Genomic DNA, 20,070 nt, shown 5'->3' on the forward strand with positions numbered 1-20,070 from the left:
GCTGAATGCGAAGGCGTTTTCCTCTGAATTGGATGAATTCACCTGTAACATTACTCCCACATACAAGCACTATGGAGAATTTTTCTCCCTAATATCGAAGACTGCCCCAAAGTACATCCCTAGGCATCGCCTAGACCAAATGGCGCCTCAGGCGAACAGTGTCTTCAGTGCCCTCCCCCTCTCCCCCCAAGCATTTATTAATCTTTTGAATACCTTATTTTATTGCATTTGTAGTCCATTTCATGACTTTGATGCACGATTTGCATTCATGATTTAGCCCATTCATAAGACAATAAATATGCACTCTAGGATCTGTATTTATTCATGTCATATCTATGCAAATAAAAAAATTCATTTCCTCTAAGCTTATAGAAACTTTAATTTTAAGCATAAATGAAGTGTACTAACATCAAGAAATTGAACTGTGCACAACATTGGACCAGTATTAAATAGTGTTACAACAGATGACAGCCTTAGAATGTTAATCCTAGTCCTTTAATTCAAAAGGTTGCTTTTCTTGCCTTTGCCCTCGCAAACTAAAGCGCAGCAGCAGAGAGAGATCCAAAGACTGGCCAATGGCATTTTCAAGTGATAAAATAGTAAGTGATGTCAGTCTCTCGTTGACCATTGTCGATCAAGATATGTTTTAATGAGCCTGGGCTTTGAAAAGCTGTGCTCACCACTCACATGAGTAGAATCCTCAGAGCTATCCACACATTAGGAAAATTGTCCTTCAGCTCTGCATCATGAATGAGTTGGAGAACTTGGAGTGGAGAGTGCTTCCCATGAGGCAAAATGTGATGGATGTTGTCCAATTTGACATAGAGGTCTTTATCATTGATGTCCAAACATTCCCCATGTGTCAACATCCGGTGAAGGTCTGTAAATTATTCAAGAGTTTTCCTGTCCTTCTTGAAGACCAGCTCATATCCTAAGTTTTCTGCCATTTCTTTCACAGCAGTGATGGCATCTTCAAATCTACTGTCTCTGTAGTTCACAACAAAATCAAGGCAGCTTCTCATCAAAGTAGCAGCGACCACAACGTCCATCAACTGAGTGTGTAATGCCTTGCTTACAATGTATACTTGGAACAGGATATCATGCCAAACCACAATTGAGACCAGAAATTTGAAGTCAATGATCTGGTTTAACAGGCTTTGTGCCTTGTGTCAGGTTCCGGCCTTGGCTTTACTCCACTGTGCCAATTCCATTGGGCATCACAAACTTAAGTCACTTGGTACCTCACTAGCCTAATGCTGTCAATGTGGTTCTCCCAGTGAGTGTCACTTAGTAGCTTCACGCTCAGATTTGTAACTGTCCATGAGAGTCTTCCACCTGACAGTCAATGCTGAAAACAGTACGTATATCCTTTGCAATGCTCTGAAGAGAGATGCTGAATCTAAAGATAATGATGCTGCATCTGACACAAGCAGGTTGAGCAAATGGCAGCCACAAGGCACAAACAAAACTGTTTCTTCCAGTCACATTCGCGCTGTTGTCATAGCCTTGGCCATCCTGAAGCTTCATTTTATTCTCATTCAAAATCTTCTTAAACAGTTCTGTTAGGCCTTTTCCAGCAGAGTGGTCCACAGACCGGAAACAGATAAAGTGTCCCTTTACTTGGACACAGCCATCCTCGTCATCAACAAATCTTACTGTTAATGCCTGGAAAGCCATATTATTCTTTGCAAGGAAGATAATTGGGATCAGACACTCGAGCACATTCCTCCAGTGCTGGGTTTCTACATTAATAATGCACTGGTTTTCTGTGTCTATGCATTTATTCAGCTTGAGACTGGACTTGACCTCCATCCATTTGGAGTAGGCCATAAAATGGCTGGGTTGCTTCATGTTGCTTCAGAGCATCAGCTAAGTTATGCCAGTAACTGTAACCAACAAGTTGTAAGACTCCATGTTGTTGGATTTTTATATATATTTTTGGAAGTGTATACATACCCACTTTGTACTTGGGCTTTCAGAACAAACCAACCAATAATATAAAAGATATTCAAAGCTGTTTGACTTGGACTCCTTTTAGTGAAGAAACCACTGTGCTCAGGGAAACACTTATGAGAAAGATTGGAAAGGAGGGGTGTGATCACTGGAGGGAGCTGACTGAAACAAGAAACCCATGCCACAATAGCGAAAAAGCATGGGCCACCATTCGCAAGCTGAACCCTGATGAACAACCAAACATCACCACCACAGTCTCTCCCAACCAAGCCACATGCCAACTCATCCTCAATGCAAATTCATCCCACAAAGCAGAGAACAAAACAAAAGAAATCAAATGGAAATTTTGCTTGCTCCTCAGAGGCAGAAAACTTCACAATATTGAGGAGCTGTCAATAGCTATGAAAACACTAAAATGTGGAAAGGCAGCCGGACTCAATGGCATATTTAATACCAACTATTACTATATTTCAGGATGAGAGCACTGAAGTGACTACTTTACTTCATCTCTTGCTTGGAGACAATACAGCCAGCTAGGCTTTAGAGTCAGGTCAAAGTGATTTCACTACTCAAACCTCAAAGATCCCAACTCTGCAAAAAGCAATCACCCCATATCCCTACTATGCTCAACCAACAAGCTATATGAGCAGATAATGGATAGAATAAGCTCAGTAGTTGAAGAGCAACTGACTGATGTTCAAAGCAGTGTCCACCCAGGACATTCATGCTATGGCTAACTTGCATACCTAACTCAATACATCAAAGATGGCTTTCAAACCTTCAAAGTTACAGGGGCAGTGTTTGTTGATCTGTCAACTGCTTACAACATAATGAACCATCATGCAGTTTTACTGAAACTGGCAATAATTTTGAGAAATTATCCGATGGTCCAGATCATCACCAGAAAATTTGATGGAGGATTCAACCAAATGGGTTACTTCAAAGTTCAGTGTCAGCACCCTTGCAATATAATGTCTACACAAATGACCAAATCAGAATTCCCCACCATGCGAAGATTCATTGTTTCAAATTTCAGAGTAACAGCCGTGTTAGTCTGTATTCGCAAAAAGAAAAAGAGTACTTGTGGCACCTTAGAGACTAACCAATTTATTTCAGCATAAGCTTTCATGAGCTACTCACGAAAGCTTATGCTGAAATAAATTGGTTAGTCTCTAAGGTGCCACAAGTACTCCTTTTCTTTTTGTTGCAAATGACCTTTGCATTGCCACCAAACTGGAGAGAACTGGGGACACCAAGTGCATTCTAACGGACTCCTTAAGCGTATTTGGAGAATACTACCACAGGTCCCTGAATGTCAATCCAGCAAAACATAAGTGCACACCTTACATCGGAAACTTCATCAGGCCAAGCAAAATCTCCAGATTTCATGGGATGGTACAATTCTTGAGCACTACGAATATCTAGTGTACCTTGGGGTAACAAATTAAATGCGGACATTCAAAGAGCACATCAAGCAGCAGAAAAATAAAGTGAACTCCAGGAATTATGTACTACAGAAAATGGCAAATACAAAATGGGGAGCTAACCCCAAAACACTCCAAGCACTGTCTCACACTGTGTTACTCAGTTGAGGACTATTGTGCCCCAGTATGGTCATGTTCAAATGATGTGCACAAAATTGATATTGAACTGAAGCAAACCTGTAGAATCAACACAGGGTCTCTGAACTTGACCCCCACACTGTTGCTATGCCATCTCATAGGGATTGCACCATCATCAGTGAAGTGAAATGCTTTCAGTAAAACAGAGACAAAAAACAAGTGCATGATCCAAGATACCCACTGCACAAACAGATTCCACCACCTGAGTCCAGAAAGAGCCTTTCCCCTTAAAATCCCTTACCCAAAAATATCAATGTGGAAAGCTACAGAGGAACAAAACGGCAAGAAATGCCAACGATCCTGGAGAACGTAGTTCCTTCAGAACAATAAGCCCCAGGCACTGACCTCAAACAAAAATATTGGTAAAAAGAAAAGGAGTACTTGTGGCACCTTAGAGACTAACCAATTTATTTGAGCATAAGCTTTCGTGAGCTACAGCTCACTTCATCGGATGCATACCGTGGAAACTGCAGCAGACTTTATATATACACAGAGAATATGTGTATATATAAAGTCTGCTGCAGTTTCCACGGTATGCATCCGATGAAGTGAGCTGTAGCTCACGAAAGCTTATGCTCAAATAAATTGGTTAGTCTCTAAGGTGCCACAAGTACTCCTTTTCTTTTTGCGAATACAGACTAACACGGCTGTTACTCTGAAAAATATTGGTATATTCTAAATCAAGCAAGAGCTGGGATGGCAAAAGACTGGTGACAATGTGACAAAGTAGAAGCTGAGGAATGATGTCAAATGGGAATGTGGAGAGCTTAGACTAGTGATACTCAGTCCTCAGTGGCTCAGGAACCAACTTAGCCATCAATATTACCCGAAAGAGCGACAGTAGGGTGAATGCATTGTTTCATTTACTATATAATTAATTTATTATTCTCACAATACGACTGACCAAATATTCTACAATTGGTTAATAACAGGTGTGGCAAATTGCCGGCTCTACTATGATGGGTCTCACACTCTCTCTTTTTGGGTGGGGGGGCGGGTTTTCAGGGCACCGTTTCTTGCCCCTGAACTGGGGTATTAACTGCCCCACTAGTGTCCTAGAGGAGTGGAGTGGAGAGGGAGGGACCCGTTCCGCTGGCTGAAATCTCCATACTTTCGCCTGACGGGTGTAGTATGTCCGCTGGGCCTCTTGTGCTTTTTCCAAACGTTCTTGTACTATAGCAGTTACTCGAGATATTCGCTCTCCCATCTGTGTCACGTGCTCAATTACATACTTTCCTGGGTTGGGTTGTTCTTCCCAATCTTCCTTGGCAATATCTAATATTCCGCGTGGGTGGCGTCTGTATAGTAGTTCAAAGGGAGAGAAACCAGTGGATGCCTGGGGGACTTCCCGTATAGCAAACATTAGATACGGTAGAAGGGTATCCCAGTCTTTTCCATCCTGAGCTACCACCTTCCGGATCATACTTCTAAGGGTACGTTAAACCGCTCAACCAGTCCATCTGTTTGTGGGTGGTAGACTGAGGTCCGTATGGCTTGGGATGCAGAGTAGGGTACATAACACTTTCATTAATTTTGACATGAAAGGGGTTCCTTGGTCTGTCAGGATCTCCTTAAGGATGCCCACTCTGGCAAAAACCTGGAGTAGTTCTTTTGCTATTGCCTTGGATGTGGGGTTTCTTAAAGGAATGGCTTCTGGATACCGCGAGGCGTAGTCAAGGATGACTAGTACATTTCGGTGGCCCCGTGCCAATCTATTCAATGGGCCCACTATGTCCATGACTATCCTCTCAAAGGGACTTCAATAATAGGCAAAGGTATTAATGGGGCCTGCAAGTAAGGTCGGGGGCTATGCAACTGACATTCAGGGAAGGAGGAGCAATAGGGCTGGAACTCTGCACATATTCCTGGCCAATAAAACCTTGTTAGGACTCTATGCAGTGTCTTGTCTACTCCTAGATGTCCCCCAAATAGATGATTGTGAGCTAACTCTAGTACTGCCCTTGTGTGTTTCCGTAGGGCTAAGAGTTGCTCTACTTCTTCCCATCGTATTTGCGCTATCCTGTACAACAGATTACATTTGAGCACATAATATAGCCTTGGGCCTTTGGCCTTTCCTTCCACGGCTACGCCATTTACTTCCACTACCTCCTCCCTTACATTCGCATATAGCGGGGTCATTGGCTTGGTCCTGCCTGAAATTCTCACGTGCGGTACCAATCTCATCTAATTCCAGGGGGCCTGTTTCTACTCCGCCCCCTGGGTTGCCCCTACTTGGGCTAGGAACCGCCTCAAAGTCCTCACTGGCCTGAATTATCTCCTGGCATCCTGAACGGGTTCGCCTACCAACCAGGGAGGTTTTCTGGTTCTCTGCTAGAATCCTGGTCCCCAATCTTTTATCTGCCCTCCTTTCCCACCTAGACTTTTGGGGTTTTCTGGTGGATGAGAATAACTCTGGGGCAAATTTGGCAAACATTGGGGTGAGGTTATATGTAGGTGCCTCCATCTCAACCCGGGGGTTACTACCCTCCCCTGGCTCTATTGTGGGGAGTAAGCTCTCAAACCCGGGGAAGTCCCTACCAATTAAGACGGGGTACGAGAGCCTGGGGACCAAACCTACAGTCACCCTGGTAGCATTCCCCTGGATCTCAATCCGTACTGGGATTGTGGGGTAGAAATTTAAGGTGCCATGAACGCATGTTACCCCTGTGTTTTTGGCCCGGTTTAGTTATGATTCTCCTAGAGTTCTCAACAGTCCAGGGCCTTGGGTTTGAGACTGGCTTCCTAGTTTGCCATGTCTCACCCCCTGGGGTCTGGAATAGTTCACGGGCTGCCAGCTGTCTTTCCACGAGAGACACCAACTCATCATAGGTGGAGGGGTCATTCTGGCCAACCCAAGCCCGGAGGCTTGGTGGTAGCCTCCTCATATACCAGTCCAGTACCAGGAGCTCCATCATCTTCTCAGAGCTGAGGGCCTCAGGGCGCAGCCATTTCCAGGTCAGGTGGATCAGGTCAAACAATTGCGATCGTATACTTGCGATCGTAATTGCGATCGTGTCCTCCGTGTACTTCCACTCATGGAACCTCTGGGCTCGCAACACCGTTGTTACTCCGGCTCTGACCAGGATCTCTGCCTCCAGCTGGTGGTAATCTGCTGCAGTCTCCGCAGCCATATCGTAGTAAACCTTCTGGGCCTCCCCACACAGGAACGGGGCGAGGATACCAGACCACTGATCTCAGGGCCAGGCCTCCCACAGGGCTGCTCTTTCAAAAGCCAGGAGGTATGCCTCCACATCATCCTCCCATGTCATTTTCTGTAGGCAGTGGCTGGTCTGTATGGTCCGGGTCCCGTCGCAGTAACGATTCAGCTCCATAAGGGCCTTCATCTGATTTACCAGCTCTTGCAGCAGGGCTCGGTCCTGGGCAGCCTGACTCATCAACAGACAATTAGTCTCCTGCTGCATCCGAGTCGCCTCCTGTTGGGTGGTTGCTTGAACCCAGGTAGCCTCCTGCTGGGCTGCGCTGGCTTGTATTAGGGCCTTGACCACGTCATCCATCTTAGGGACGGGAGGGTTTTGGCTAACCCTGGTTTAAGTCCCCAGCATGTAGATCCCACTGCGCACACCACGTGTGGCAAATTGCCAGCACTACTATGATGGGTCTCGCGCTCTCTCTTCTTGGGGGGGCGGGGGTCAGGGCACCATTTCTTGCCCCTGAACTGGGGTATTAATTGCCCCACTAGTGTCCTCGAGGAGGGGAGTGGACAGGAAGGGATCCGGGCCCACCCTCTACTCGGGGTCCCAGCCCAGGGGCCCTAGGGATAGTGGTAAACCACTAGAACTAGAGGTTTCTTCCCCTGGGCTACTTCCCTCTCCTGCCCTTCAGCTTGTGGGGCTTCCTGCCCTCCCTCTGCACAAACCAGGTGTTCTTTTACCTGGGGTCTTGATCTTCTTAGCCCACTGCAGCACTTCTCCAAACTCTCCTCTGCTTCCCTCCAAACTGCTCTGTACTCGAGCAACAATCCACTCTGCTTCAACTCCTCCTCTTCTCTGATTGAAGCTGGGGGGTTTTATCATGTGACTGGCTTCAGGTGCTTTAATTAACTTATAGCAAACTTTCTTCCCTCTGCAGGGAATAAGGCTCCCTTCTAACACTCTCCTGCTGCCCTCTGGCCATGCTGTATCCCACACAGTATAAAAGCATCCTGACTGGTTAATAATTAAATCACACAGTGTTTTAATATCATGTGCTGCAAAGAACCACAGGAGACATATTAAAGACCCACTTGCAGCTCCCAAGCCTCAGTCTTAGTATCACTGGCCTCGACCATCACTTGAACGCTACTTGCTGCAGTGCTCTGGCCAACATACTGCACCCATGAGGAACTATTTGAGGTAAGTGACAACACGAGGTCTTGGCCGCAGTGTTGGAGAGACAAACTATGATGATAAAATTTTCCATTGACAAAGAGGATGTTAACAAATAAAAACAGTGATCATAAACTAATATTAAAGAGACCAAAAAACAAAACAAGATCAACCATAAACCAAATGAGTTAAGACTTCTCTACCACAACATTTCCTCCTCCAACACAAATAATTCTAATCTATCCCTCTATCCTTCTGAATCTCCTGTCCCAGACATAAAAGAGGCAAAGAGGTAGTTATGATAGAGGTCCAGGCTTATCTCCTGTGCAGTCAGAGTTTCTCCCCAAAAGGTAAAAATCTCATCCAGTCCACACTCTTACACATATAGAATTAAGGCACCCAAAAAACTCTAAAGAAAGAACTAAAAGTAACATTTTCAAAACCACCTAAATGATTAGGCACCCAAGTCCCATTCACCTTTAGTAGGAGTTGGGCACCTAAGTCACCTGCGTGTTTTCAAAAAGTGTATCCTACAGCTTCATTCTTCTCAGATGTCCTATAAAAACAGCAAAGATCCATAGGCCTGGCTCCTTTGTCCTTTCTGTTTTGTGAATCTTTGGCCTGGAAAGCAAAGCTGAAAAATGCGACATGCTTCCTCCATTCATTCCCTACCACTTACCAAGACAACAGTACAAATCTCATAAGCTGGTAAACTGGAGAAGAGGAGGGTGTTTTGGTACAGGCAACATTACTATTTTACGGTTGTCCCAGAGACACAAACCACATACATCCGCAGTTCTGCGTATTAGCTGTTGCTTTAAAAAGTCAGGTTAGCCTACAATGGAGCTAGAAGATATGGAAGTTGGTGGTAACGTTTACAGATTATACGCCTCCTTAAATCACATTAGCACACTTCTAAACCACATAGTAATTTTGAGTTTACATTCTGCTTCAAACTTGTGTAAATGAGTAGGCTGGATCTAAGCCATCCATCAAGACTTTGGTATGGATTTTTGTAATTTATCAAAATTAGATATCAGAGCATAGGACTCTGATTATTGTTATACTCTGATACATTGCATTTATTATGTACTTTTGTCCATGTCTCCTGCACTCTGTAGTTAATACATTTCCACAGGGACTGCTGACATGAGTATCTCTGAACAACTTCATTCACTTTTCCTTCCCACCATTTTTAAAATCACGTTGCTAGAGAAAGGTTTCCTTCTTTGGGCTGAAAATGTGGCATTTTCCCCTAAATTATACTGTTCTGGGGTTAGATCAAGCAATATTCAGTACTGTATCCATGTCAAGTTTAAGGTCTATAACTTGTAACTCTACAATGGTGCTATCTAGTTTTGTAAAGAAAAGATACTTAGGCTTTCTGAAGAGACAGGTAGCAATTGCTTCTGGCCCTAGAATATCATTAGCTATCAGACTTAAAAATTTCCTAAAATACTTTTTGAATAAATGTCTCTTTAAAGTTGTGCCACTGTTGCCAAGAAGGCCAATGGCATTTTGGGATGTATAAGTAGGGGCATTGCCAGCAGATCGAGAGACGTGGTCGTTCCCCTCCATTCAACATTGGTGAAGCCTAATCTGGAGTACTGTGTCCAGTTTTGGGTTCCACACTACAAGAAGGATGTGGAAAAATTTGAAAAAGTCCAGCGGAGGGCAACAAAAATGATTAGGGGACTGGAGCACATGACTTATGAGGAGAGGCTGAGGGAACTGGGATTATTTAGTCTGCAGAAGAGAAGAATGAGGGGGAGTTTGATAGCTGCTTTCAACTACCTGAAAGGGGGTTCCAAAGAGGACGGATCTAGACTGTTCTCAGTGGTAGCAGATGACGGAACGAGGAGTAATGGTCTCAAGTTGCAGTGGGGGAGGTTTAGGTTGGATATTAGGAAAACTTTTTCATTGGGAGGGTGATGAAACACTGGAATGCATTACCTAGGGAGGTGCTGGTATCTCCTTCCTTAGAAGTTTTTAAGGTCAGGCTTGACAAATCCCTGGCTGGGATGATTTAGTTGGGGATTGGTCCTGCTTTGAGCTGGGGGTTGGACTAGATGACCTTCTGAGGTCCCTTCCAACCCTGATATTCTATGAAAGTTGCCAATGTTTTCCTTTTTTTTTTTTCCCTCTGTACTCTACAGAACAGGACTTAAGTTGGAAAAGAACTCTAGCTTTACAAGTGAAGGGATACAAAAATAGCCACAAGAAAAAACTGTTTAACTGATTCTAGTAATCTTTTCTTTGGGAAGTTCTCAGCACCTTTCTATTGTTTGAAACACACCTTTGATATTCATCAGGAAGAACACACCCAGACAAGGGAAGAGCCTTTTCGCTGTCTCATGAAATTCCACTCAGCTTTTGAACAATTAAAAATCATCCATTTCTCAAGAAAGTTTTGGAGCATCCCAAAACAATTCCTCAACACAAGAACATTCTAAAAGTGAGGCTCATGCTGCTGCCAAGAAAGTAACCACTACTTTAGTGGGAATATCTAGGAGCAGCCGGAGGGCTGTTGGATAGGGAGGGAGGAGAAGAGACAGGCCCACATGCTGAAGAGAAGAACTGTGACTGATAACCATTACCTGCAGGAAATGCTGCCCAAGGAATAGCAGGAGAAATAGTTTGTGTTTCACCATCTTCACCTTCAAAAGTCACTGCTGCCTAGAAAAACGGAAAATACTGTTTTGTTAGACTTCTAAAAACTTATGTACAGATTTTTCAGGAGGCATTTCTAATGATCACATTAATGACAACTTATCAAGCATTTCAAATATATTCCTTTAATAGTGATCTGTACTGCACTGCACTAGCGCAAGTGGAAGAACATCTTTTTTTTTTTTACTGTAGTTGTCCAACTGCAATGAGCATGCACTACAAAAAAAAAAAACACACCACACACTACAGAAATCATTTAAGTGCATCACTAGTCACCAAAGCACTTAAGCACTTGCTTAGGATTGGCTGCTTAGTTGGGACTAAAGCGCACATAAACTTAGGAAAAAGCCCTCAATAAACTGGATACGAAATACAGATATGATCACAGGCACAACTACGCAAACACACTAACATCTTTGATTTAACTTCACAATTGTTAAACTGAATACAAAACAACTTTTAGGCGATGTGCAGAGGTGTGTGTTATACTTATTATTTGACCAAACAAAAAAATCACCTCCCAGAAATATTAAAACCTAAGCCAAAGTTTTTACATCTTAATGCCTAATGTTAGGTATCTAAATACACAGAAACTTAGTTAAGTGGCCTGATTTTCAAAGATGCTGAACATCCCTAATTTGTGTTCTATCTAGAGAGAAAAATAAATTATTTTGCTTGATTATTAAATGTATTGGTCGGTAAATTTTGCTTTAACGTTGACAACTAAGCACAATTTTCATGTTCACATCTGTACAATCACTAATCATAAAATAAAGCATGCCCTTCCAAATGATGTAATTTTAAAAGTTTCTAAAGCTAAACATTTTTCAAGGACAGCAACATGACATACCTCAAAGCCTCCAAAATCGTCGTCATCCATTTTCCAGCTGGCACCTACAAGACAGTATAAAATAATATTGATCAAAAATCTAAGCTCTTGGCAGTCTGCTGTATCCCAAGGGTGGGCAGATGTATTCCGTATAGCAAAAGCTTTCAAGCAGCCTTCAAAGATAGCCTCAAGTAGAACACATTACAGTGAGCAAGCCTCAAGGAGACAAAAGGCATAGGTAACCACAGCAGACTCAGCATCTGAAAGCAATGAGTGATAGCAGATAAGCAGATTCACTCAATCAAGTGAAATTAGTCTTTTGCTAGTTCATCCAAATTATTTTCTCACTCCCAGCTATTATCACTGATTTTTCATCCAGACTGAGCATAAACCCACTGAGCTTCCATAATGGTCCTTATCTCCACAAGAGATTTGAGAAAACCAGGAAACATGTCTATCCAGGTCAGATGAACTGGAGACGTACAGCTCCCCCACCACACTGTAGCCAACAGTGCTTCTAAACCTCTCTTGAGCTTCCTTTATGTTGATTAAGAAGAATTACAAGACAATCATGTGGGACTCAACAGCAGAGCTCCCTTGGTGGGGAAGAACAATATTGTTCAAGATCGCTTCAATAAAAGTAGCCATTTTAAAAGTGATTCTGTCTACCAACAGACACAGCAGCAAAGCACACAGCACCCCATAATCAAAGGTATTAAAGGCTGCCGAATTACCTCGTCTCTTGGACAGCACACCATCATTAAATGACTTGAGATCACCTATAGTAACAAATGTTTCTAAACATATCTTCGTTTGACATTTGAGTGGTTGGATTTATAGCATACCACCATATTATTTCTGATCTAAAATAAAATGGTTCCTTGTTACTAGTAAAACTAGGATCTGTTCAATTTTTTCATTAAAAAAAGCTAGCATTTTGTTTGTTTTACTTTCCAGTAGAACTTTCTAGCAGAATTAAAATTTTCTGTATTTCTTCATCTGCCATGTATTCTGAAGTTATGTTCATCTGCCAGGAATGGAAAAAATATTTTTACATTTTAAGTTTCTTTTCCAAATTGGCACTGTGGCTCAATTCAATAATATTTCCTGCTTTTCACATCTCTTAGCTGTCTGGCAACATCAGCACAAACTCCAACTTAGAACAGGACTGTGGTGAATTTCTGGAAGTCTCTCTGTCACCACAAAGGTTCTTCCCTAGGTTTCATGGCAGGGGTTGATTTAGATTTTCAAAACTGATCAACATTTTTGAGTTGCAGCCATGATTTCTGTGGCATTTTGATATATTTTTAGCTAAAACTGTCTTGTTTATCTTGAAACACGTGGAGTAAGTTACTCAGCTAATGAAGGTAAATCAAGCTATGCATGGGTGCTCCTGAAAAAGTACAGCTAAACCAGTAATATATCCCCAAAGTTCCTCCTGATATTTGACTAAGGGTAAGGATGAACCAACAAGTCTCAATAAATGTAACAAAAAGATAAGAGAAATTTATTATTTTCCAGTTAAACTAAATGGCTGGCTGTGAAGATTTCAGTAACATATGAGCAGAAATAAAAGCATGCAGGTGGTTTGCAAGAAATCTTAATGAATTAGATTATAAAAGAGCAATTTCTCCAAAGTTAGAGGCAGATACGACTGTCGATCTAGTGCTGAAAATCATTAGTGACACAGAAAACTGTCTCTTCCCAAGCTTACCCAATTTGCTATTAATGAATTACTGATAAAGTTAAATTGAATCAGCATTGTTTTGCCTAATAAGAAATTAATTCAATTAAATAAAAAATGAAAAGGAGTACTTGTGGCACCTTAGAGACTAACCAATTTATTTGAGCATAAGCTTTCATGAGCTACAGCTCACTTCATCGTGAGCTGTAGCTCACGAAAGCTTATGCTCAAATAAATTGGTTAGTCTCAAAGGTGCCACAAGTACTCCTTTTCTTTTTGCGAATACAGACTAACACGGCTGTTACTCTGAAACCTAAATAAAAAACGTTGCCCAATTTCCACATAAGCCTGTGTGACGATGTGACTCAGCAGGGAGGGGGGAGTGTTGACCTGGGAACGTGCCCTGGGGATGGGAGACCTGAGAGCCTGTCACCTGAGCCAGGAGGGGGAGGTAACACCTCTGCCCAGGAATGTGGACGGAGACTGCAGCAGGGAACCTGCTGGGTGGGTTTAGTTTTCAGTTTGGGGCTGGGTGGAGGAACACAGGGAACCCCAGGGCTGGGGTCTAAGCTCCCTGCTCCCCCAGAAGGACATGATTGAGGGGTCCTGGTTGTACCCACAAGCTCTGTTAGGGACTGTGTTCCTGTTGTCCAATAAACCTTCTGTTTTACTGGCTGGCTGAGAGTCTCAGTGGATCCCAGAAAGAGGGGTGCAGGGCCTGGACTCCCCCACACTCCGTGACAACTGGTGGTAGCGGTGGGATGTACTGCACCCCGTGAACAGCGCTTCCTGCAGTAAGTGACTGGGGAACAGTAAAATGAAGGGGAATTGACAGGGACCAGGCGTGCTGAAGATTCAGAGAGAGACGGTTTCGGGGGGCGGTTAACCCCTGGGAATGTGTGACCAGAGAGAAGGACTTTTGCAGTAACAGGGTCCCCCGGGGGATTGCAGCGAGTGGTCCCAGGGGCGGAGGAGTCTGCAGCTCGACCCTGGCAAAGAGTCAGTGACCTCAAGAAGGACTGGCACACTAAGGGCTTTTCCTGGAAACCGTGGGAAGCTGCCCAGCCTGCGAGTGGCCAGCAGGGAGATGTACGCTAAACGCCTTAAGAGCGACCTGGTGGAGCTATGCAGGCAAAGGGGGCTGCGCATCAGGAGGTCCACCAAGGAACAGCTGATTGCCCAGTTGGAGGAGAGGGATCGCTTGGATGACCCGATCCCTGTCCCTGAGGGAAGCCGCCCGGCAGACGTAGCGTGGGCCCTGGGGCCTGACCGGGTTGGAAGGGGTCAGACTGCTGCCGAGGACATCCCGAGACCCTTCCTACCTATGCCTGGGGGAGGGGTTGGGGGAAGCCCAGCGAATACCGAGGGCACCCTGACCCCAGCAGCCAGCAGGGGATCCTCCCGGCGGAGCTCCCCATCCCTGGAGCAGAGGCGGCTGGAATGGGAGAGGGAGATGAAAATGAGGATCATGAAAAACAACGTCAACATGAGGAGAAACAACGTCAACATGAGCAGGAGGAGAAGGAGAGGGAACGTCAGGAGAAGGAGAAACAAAGACAGCATGAACTGGAGCTGGCCAGGCTGAGGAGCAGTGGGGCCCCGGCTGTGGCGAGTGAGGGGGGACCCAAGACTGCAAGGAACTTTGGTAAGTGCTTCCTGGCCCAGCGTAAGGAGGGGGAGGACATAGATAGCTTCCTGACGGCCTTTGAGAATGCCTGCGAGATGCACAGGGTTGACCCCGCAGACAGGCTCCAGTTCCTCACCCCCTTACTGGACCCCAAAGCCGTGGAGGTGTACAGCCGGATGACAGGGCCGGAGGCAGGGTACTATGAACTATTCAAACAGGCCCTGCTCCGTGAGTTTGGGCTGACCCCCGAGATGTACCGGAGAAGGTTCCGGAGTCAGCGTAAAATGCCTGAGGTCACCTACCTACAACTGGTCAACCGGATGCAGGGGTATGCCCGCAAGTGGACAGCTGGGGCCCAAGCTAAAGAGGACCTGCTTGACCTAATCGTACTGGAGCAACTGTATGAACAGTGCCCTTCCAACCTGAGGCTGTGGTTGGTGGACAAAAAGCTAGAGGACCCCCAGCACGCAGGGCAGCTGGCCGACGAGTTTGTGAACAGTCGGTCAGGGGGTAGCCGGGAGGAGCCCCAAAAGAACAGCCCCCCCCCCCCCCCCGATGCAGAGAGAGAGTCACCAGGGGGCCTCCCAGCGGGGAAATAGGGAGAACCCCCTCCAAAGGGGAACGCCTGGCGTCGGGCCCCTCCGACCTGCTCAAGGGGACCAACGTGACCTGAGCTGCTATCACTGTGGCCAGAGAGGCCACATACGGTACCAGTGCCCCGGGCTCAGGGACAAACTGAGCAGACCCAACCTACCCAGGGTTAACTGGGTAGGGACCCAGCTGGACGAGGGGCAGACGACCCAGGAAAGGGGGCCTACCAGTTTACCACCTGCTCAGGAGGGAAGAGTACCCCAGGCCAGCTCCACCAGAGGGCTGAAGGCTCTGGATTCAGGGTGCTCGGTTTACAGGGTGGGCGTGGGGCTGTCCCTCTGGAGAGAGTGCCTTGTTCCCCTGGAGGTGGATGGGAGGAAGGTCAATGGATACTGGGATACGGGCGCGGAGGTGACGCTGGCCCGGCCTGAGGTGGTGGCCCCAGATCGGGTGGTGCCCAACACCTACCTGACCCTGACAGGGGTGGGCGGGACCCCATTCAAGGTGCCCGTGGCAAGGGTACACCTGAAATGGGGGCCAAGGAGGGCTCCAAGGATGTGGGGATACACCACTATTTGCCCACTGAAGTTTTGATGGGGGGAGACCTAGAGGACTGGCCAAGCAAGCCCCAGACCGCCCTGGTTGTGACGTGTAGCCAGAGCCGGCGAGGGGCACTGCTCCCTGACCTCGGGGAGGGTACCGCACCGGAGGCGCAGGACCCTTCCCTGGTGGGGAGGGAGCGCCAAGGGGCACGGCTCAGAGAGGCTGAGGCCTCAGACCTGGCCACTGAGGGGGAACCGGGCCCCATCCCTTCCCCAGCCGCTGAGTTCCAGGCCGAGTTGAGGAAAGATCCCTCCTTGCGGAAGCTCAGGGACCTGGCCGACCTTGGTGTGGTACGGATCATGAGGAGAGGCTGCCAGGAGAGGTTCCTGTGGGAGAAGGGGTTCCTGTACCGAGAATGGGCTCCCACAAGGGAAGTAGAGTCCTGTGGGATCAGGAGGCAGCTGGTGGTCCCCCAGAAGTATCGCCGCAAGCTACTGTACCTGGCTCATGACATCCCCCTCGCAGGGCACCAGGGAATCCGGCGCACCCAGCAGAGGTTGCTACAGAACTTTTACTGGCCCGGGGTCTTTACCACGGTCCGGCAGTATTGCCGATCCTGTGACCCCTGTCAGAGGGTGGGGAAGGCCCGGGACAAGGGGAAAGCGGCTTTGAGACCTTTGCCCATCATAGAGGAGCCTTTCCAGAAGGTGGCCATGGACATCGTGGGGCCTCTCAGCAAGACGACCCGGTCGGGGAAGAAATACATTCTGGTGGTGGTAGATTTTGCCACCCGCTACCCCGAGGCAGTGCCCTTAGCTTCCATTGAAGCAGACACCGTGGCCGATGCGCTCCTGACCATTTTCAGCCGAGTGGGGTTCCCCAAGGAAGTCTTGACAGACCAAGGCTCCAACTTCATGTCGGCCCTGCTCCGGTGCTTGTGGGAGAAATGTGGGGTCCGGCACGACTGGGCCTCAGCTTATCACCCCCAGTCCAATGGGCTGGTGGAGAGGTTTAACGGGACGCTAAAGATGATGCTGAAAACCTTTATGAACCAGCACCCGCAGGACTGGGACAAGTACTTACCTCACCTGCTGTTCGCATACAGGGAGGTGCCCCAGGAGTCGACCGGATTTTCGCCTTTCGAACTGTTTTATGGCAGGAGGGTGAGGGGCCCCCTGGACCTGATGAGAGACGAATGGGAGGGGAAGGCCACTCCCGATGGAGAGTCAGTGGTGGAGTATGTCCTGATCTTCCGAGAGAGACTGGCTGAACTCATGGGCCTGGCCAGGGAGAATCTGGCCAGAGCCCAGAAGAAGCAGAAGGTCTGGTATGACCGCACAGCGTGGGCCCGTGCCTACGCCACCGGGGATCCGGTGATGGTTCTCATCCCAGTGAGAAAGAACAAACTACAGGCCGCCTGGGAGGGCCCTTTCAAGGTCGTCAAGCAGCTCAATGAGGTAAACTATGTGGTGGAGCTGTCGAACCGGGCGCACCACCGCCGGGTGTACCATGTGAATATGATGAAGCCATATTATGCCAGGGGGAATGTGGTGTTGGCCGTGTGTGGACAGTGGGAAGAGTAGGGAGATGACCCTTTAGTAGATCTATTCCCTGGGACCAGAGCTGGTTCCCCCCTGGAAACAATTCCCCTCTCGGATCAGCTAACCCCTGCCCAGCAAGCTGAGGTCAGGGGGGTGCTGCATTCGTACCGACAGCTGTTTTCCAACCAGCCTGGACGCACTAATCTGACTGTCCACCGGGTGCAGACCGGGTCGCACCCGCCGATAAGATGCTCCCCCTTCCGAGTCACAGGGAAAACTGCTCAGGACCTGGAAAGAGAGGTCCGGGACATGCTGGCTTTGGGGGTGATCCAGCCATCTGCCAGCCCTTGGGCCTCACCGGTGGTGCTGGTCCCCAAAAAGGACGGGTCGGTCCAGTTCTGTGTGGACTATCGGAAGCTCAATGCCATCACTGTATCTGATGCCTACCCCATGCCCAGGCCGGACGAGCTCCTAGACAAGCTGGGAGGAGCTCGGTACCTCACCACCATGGACCTTACAAAGGGCTACTGGCAAGTGCCACTGGATGCAGATGCCCGACTGAAATCGGCCTTTATCACCCCTCTGGGGCTCTATGAGTTCCTGACCCTGCCTTTCGGCCTCAAGGGAGCACCGGCCACCTTCCAGCGCCTAGTGGACCAGCTCCTGAGGGGGATGGAGAGTTTTGCCGTGGCGTATATTGATGACATCTGTGTCTTTAGCCAGACCTGGGAGGACCACGTGTCCCAGGTTAGACAAGTGCTGGACCGACTCCAAGGGGCTGGGCTGACTGTAAAAGCGGAGAAGTGCAAGGTGGGGATGGCGGAAGTATCTTACCTGGGCCATCGGGTGGGGAGCGGCTGCCTAAAGCCGGAACCAGCCAAGGTGGAGGTGATCAGAAACTGGCTCGCTCCCCACACCAAAAAGCAGGTCCAAGCCTTTATTGGGATGGCAGGATACTACCGAAGATTTGTGCCCCACTTTAGCGCCATAGCCACCCCCATCACTGAGCTATGCAAGAAGGGGAAGCCAGACAAGGTGGTCTGGACCGAGCAGTGCCAGGAGGCTTTCCGGGCGCTGAAGGAGGCTCTGGTCAGTGGCCCAGTTCTGGCAAACCCAGACTTTGACAAGCCCTTTGTGGTGTTCACCGACGCCTCCGACACGGGACTGGGGGCAGTGTTAATGCAGGAGGATGAAAAGGGGGAGAGACACCCCATCGTGTACCTGAGCAAGAAGTTGCTACCCCGGGAGCAAAACTACGCGGCCATCGAGAAGGAGTGCCTGGCCATGGTGTGGGCCCTCAAGAAACTAGAGCCATATCTCTTCGGACGACACTTCACCGTCTACACTGACCACTCTCCCCTGACCTGGCTGCACCAGATGAAAGGAGCCAACGCCAAGCTCCTGAGATGGAGCCTGCTCCTGCAGGATTACGACATGGACGTGGTCCACGTGAAGGGAGTGCCAACCTGATAGCGGATGCGCTGTCCCGGAGAGGGGGCCCCGAACTTCCCCAGGTCACTGGTCTCAGTGACCCCGCTCAGTTCAGTCTTGAAGGGGGGAGAGATGTGACGATGTGACTCAGCAGGGAGGGGGAGTGTTGACCTGGGAATGTGCCCTGAGAGCCTGTCACCTGAGCCGGGAGGGGGAGGGGGAGGTAACACCTCTGCCCAGGAATGTGGACGGAGACTGCAGCAGGGAACCTGCTGGGTGGGTTTAGTTTTCAGTTTGGGGCTGGGTGGAGGAACACAGGGAACCCCAGGGCTGGGGTCTAAGCTCCCTGTTCCCCCAGAAGGACGTGATTGAGGGGTCCTGGTTGTACCCACAAGCTCTGTTAGGGACTGTGTTCCTGTTGTCCAATAAACCTTCTGTTTTACTGGCTGGCTGAGAGTCTCAGTGGATCCCAGGAAGAGGGGTGCAGGGCCTGGACTCCCCCACACTCCGTGACAGCCTGAAAAAGACAAATCAAATTCTCAGGGTTCGCACAGTGAAGATGCCAGATGGATATTTTTCAGAGCACAGATGCCCGGTCTATGAATCCATGGATATCTATGGATATTTTTCAGAGCACAGATGCCCGGTCTATGAATCCATCCTTACGTGACCAAACACTAGTCCTTCATTCATGCCTGCACGCTCAATTAACATTAATAGCTTAAATACACTGCACATACACAAGAAAGAAAAAACAGCATTTTTAAAAAAATTGTGATAAGGAGTTGTTTTCTTGTCACAGAAATGTAATGTGAAATAATATAAACAGAAAATATGTAGACCCATTACTGAAGGAAAGGGAATCAAAATAAGTCATATGACGACACACTATCATCACTGCACATCATTAGCATGTATCCAAAAAACAAAGGACGGCTATCCACCTACATAAAGCATTCAAAAATATAAACCAGATTTCAGAAAATCGTTTGAAAAGAAGTTCAAACTAAGTTAATATTTTAGGGCCTGATTCAATGCTCATTAAAGTTAATGCAAGTCTTTCGACTGACTATAGGCTTTGGAACAGGCCCATAAAGAATATATGAAAGAAAATGGAAGTCAATATGTTATTGACATTTTTTTAATAATAAAATGAAGTTACATTAAAAAGCAATAAAGATACTGATAATTAAACAACTATAACTTCATACATACACACACAAAATAAAGCTAGCAATTATCAAATTATTTTCA

The 20,070-nt window shown here is 47.2% G+C and overlaps 1 protein-coding gene across 12 annotated transcripts in view; it reads right to left on the bottom strand.

Moving 5' to 3' along the window:
• Positions 1-20,070, bottom strand: part of CCDC91 (coiled-coil domain containing 91) — a 340,555-nt gene that overhangs the window by 271,030 nt on the left and 49,455 nt on the right. For all 12 annotated transcript variants that reach the window (XM_073315272.2, XM_073315319.1, XM_073315302.1 and 9 more), the window contains exons 2-3: positions 11,421-11,464; positions 10,498-10,576 (exon numbers count right to left, since the gene is read on the bottom strand). In XM_073315272.2, coding sequence (XP_073171373.1) covers positions 10,498-10,576; positions 11,421-11,450 — 109 coding nt within the window. In that variant the 5' untranslated portion in view covers positions 11,451-11,464. The remainder of the gene's footprint in view (positions 1-10,497; positions 10,577-11,420; positions 11,465-20,070) is intronic.

The sequence above is a fragment of the Lepidochelys kempii genome, chromosome 1 (assembly GCF_965140285.1).
Source record: "Lepidochelys kempii isolate rLepKem1 chromosome 1, rLepKem1.hap1, whole genome shotgun sequence".
In the NCBI taxonomy this organism is placed as follows: Eukaryota; Metazoa; Chordata; order Testudines; family Cheloniidae; genus Lepidochelys; species Lepidochelys kempii.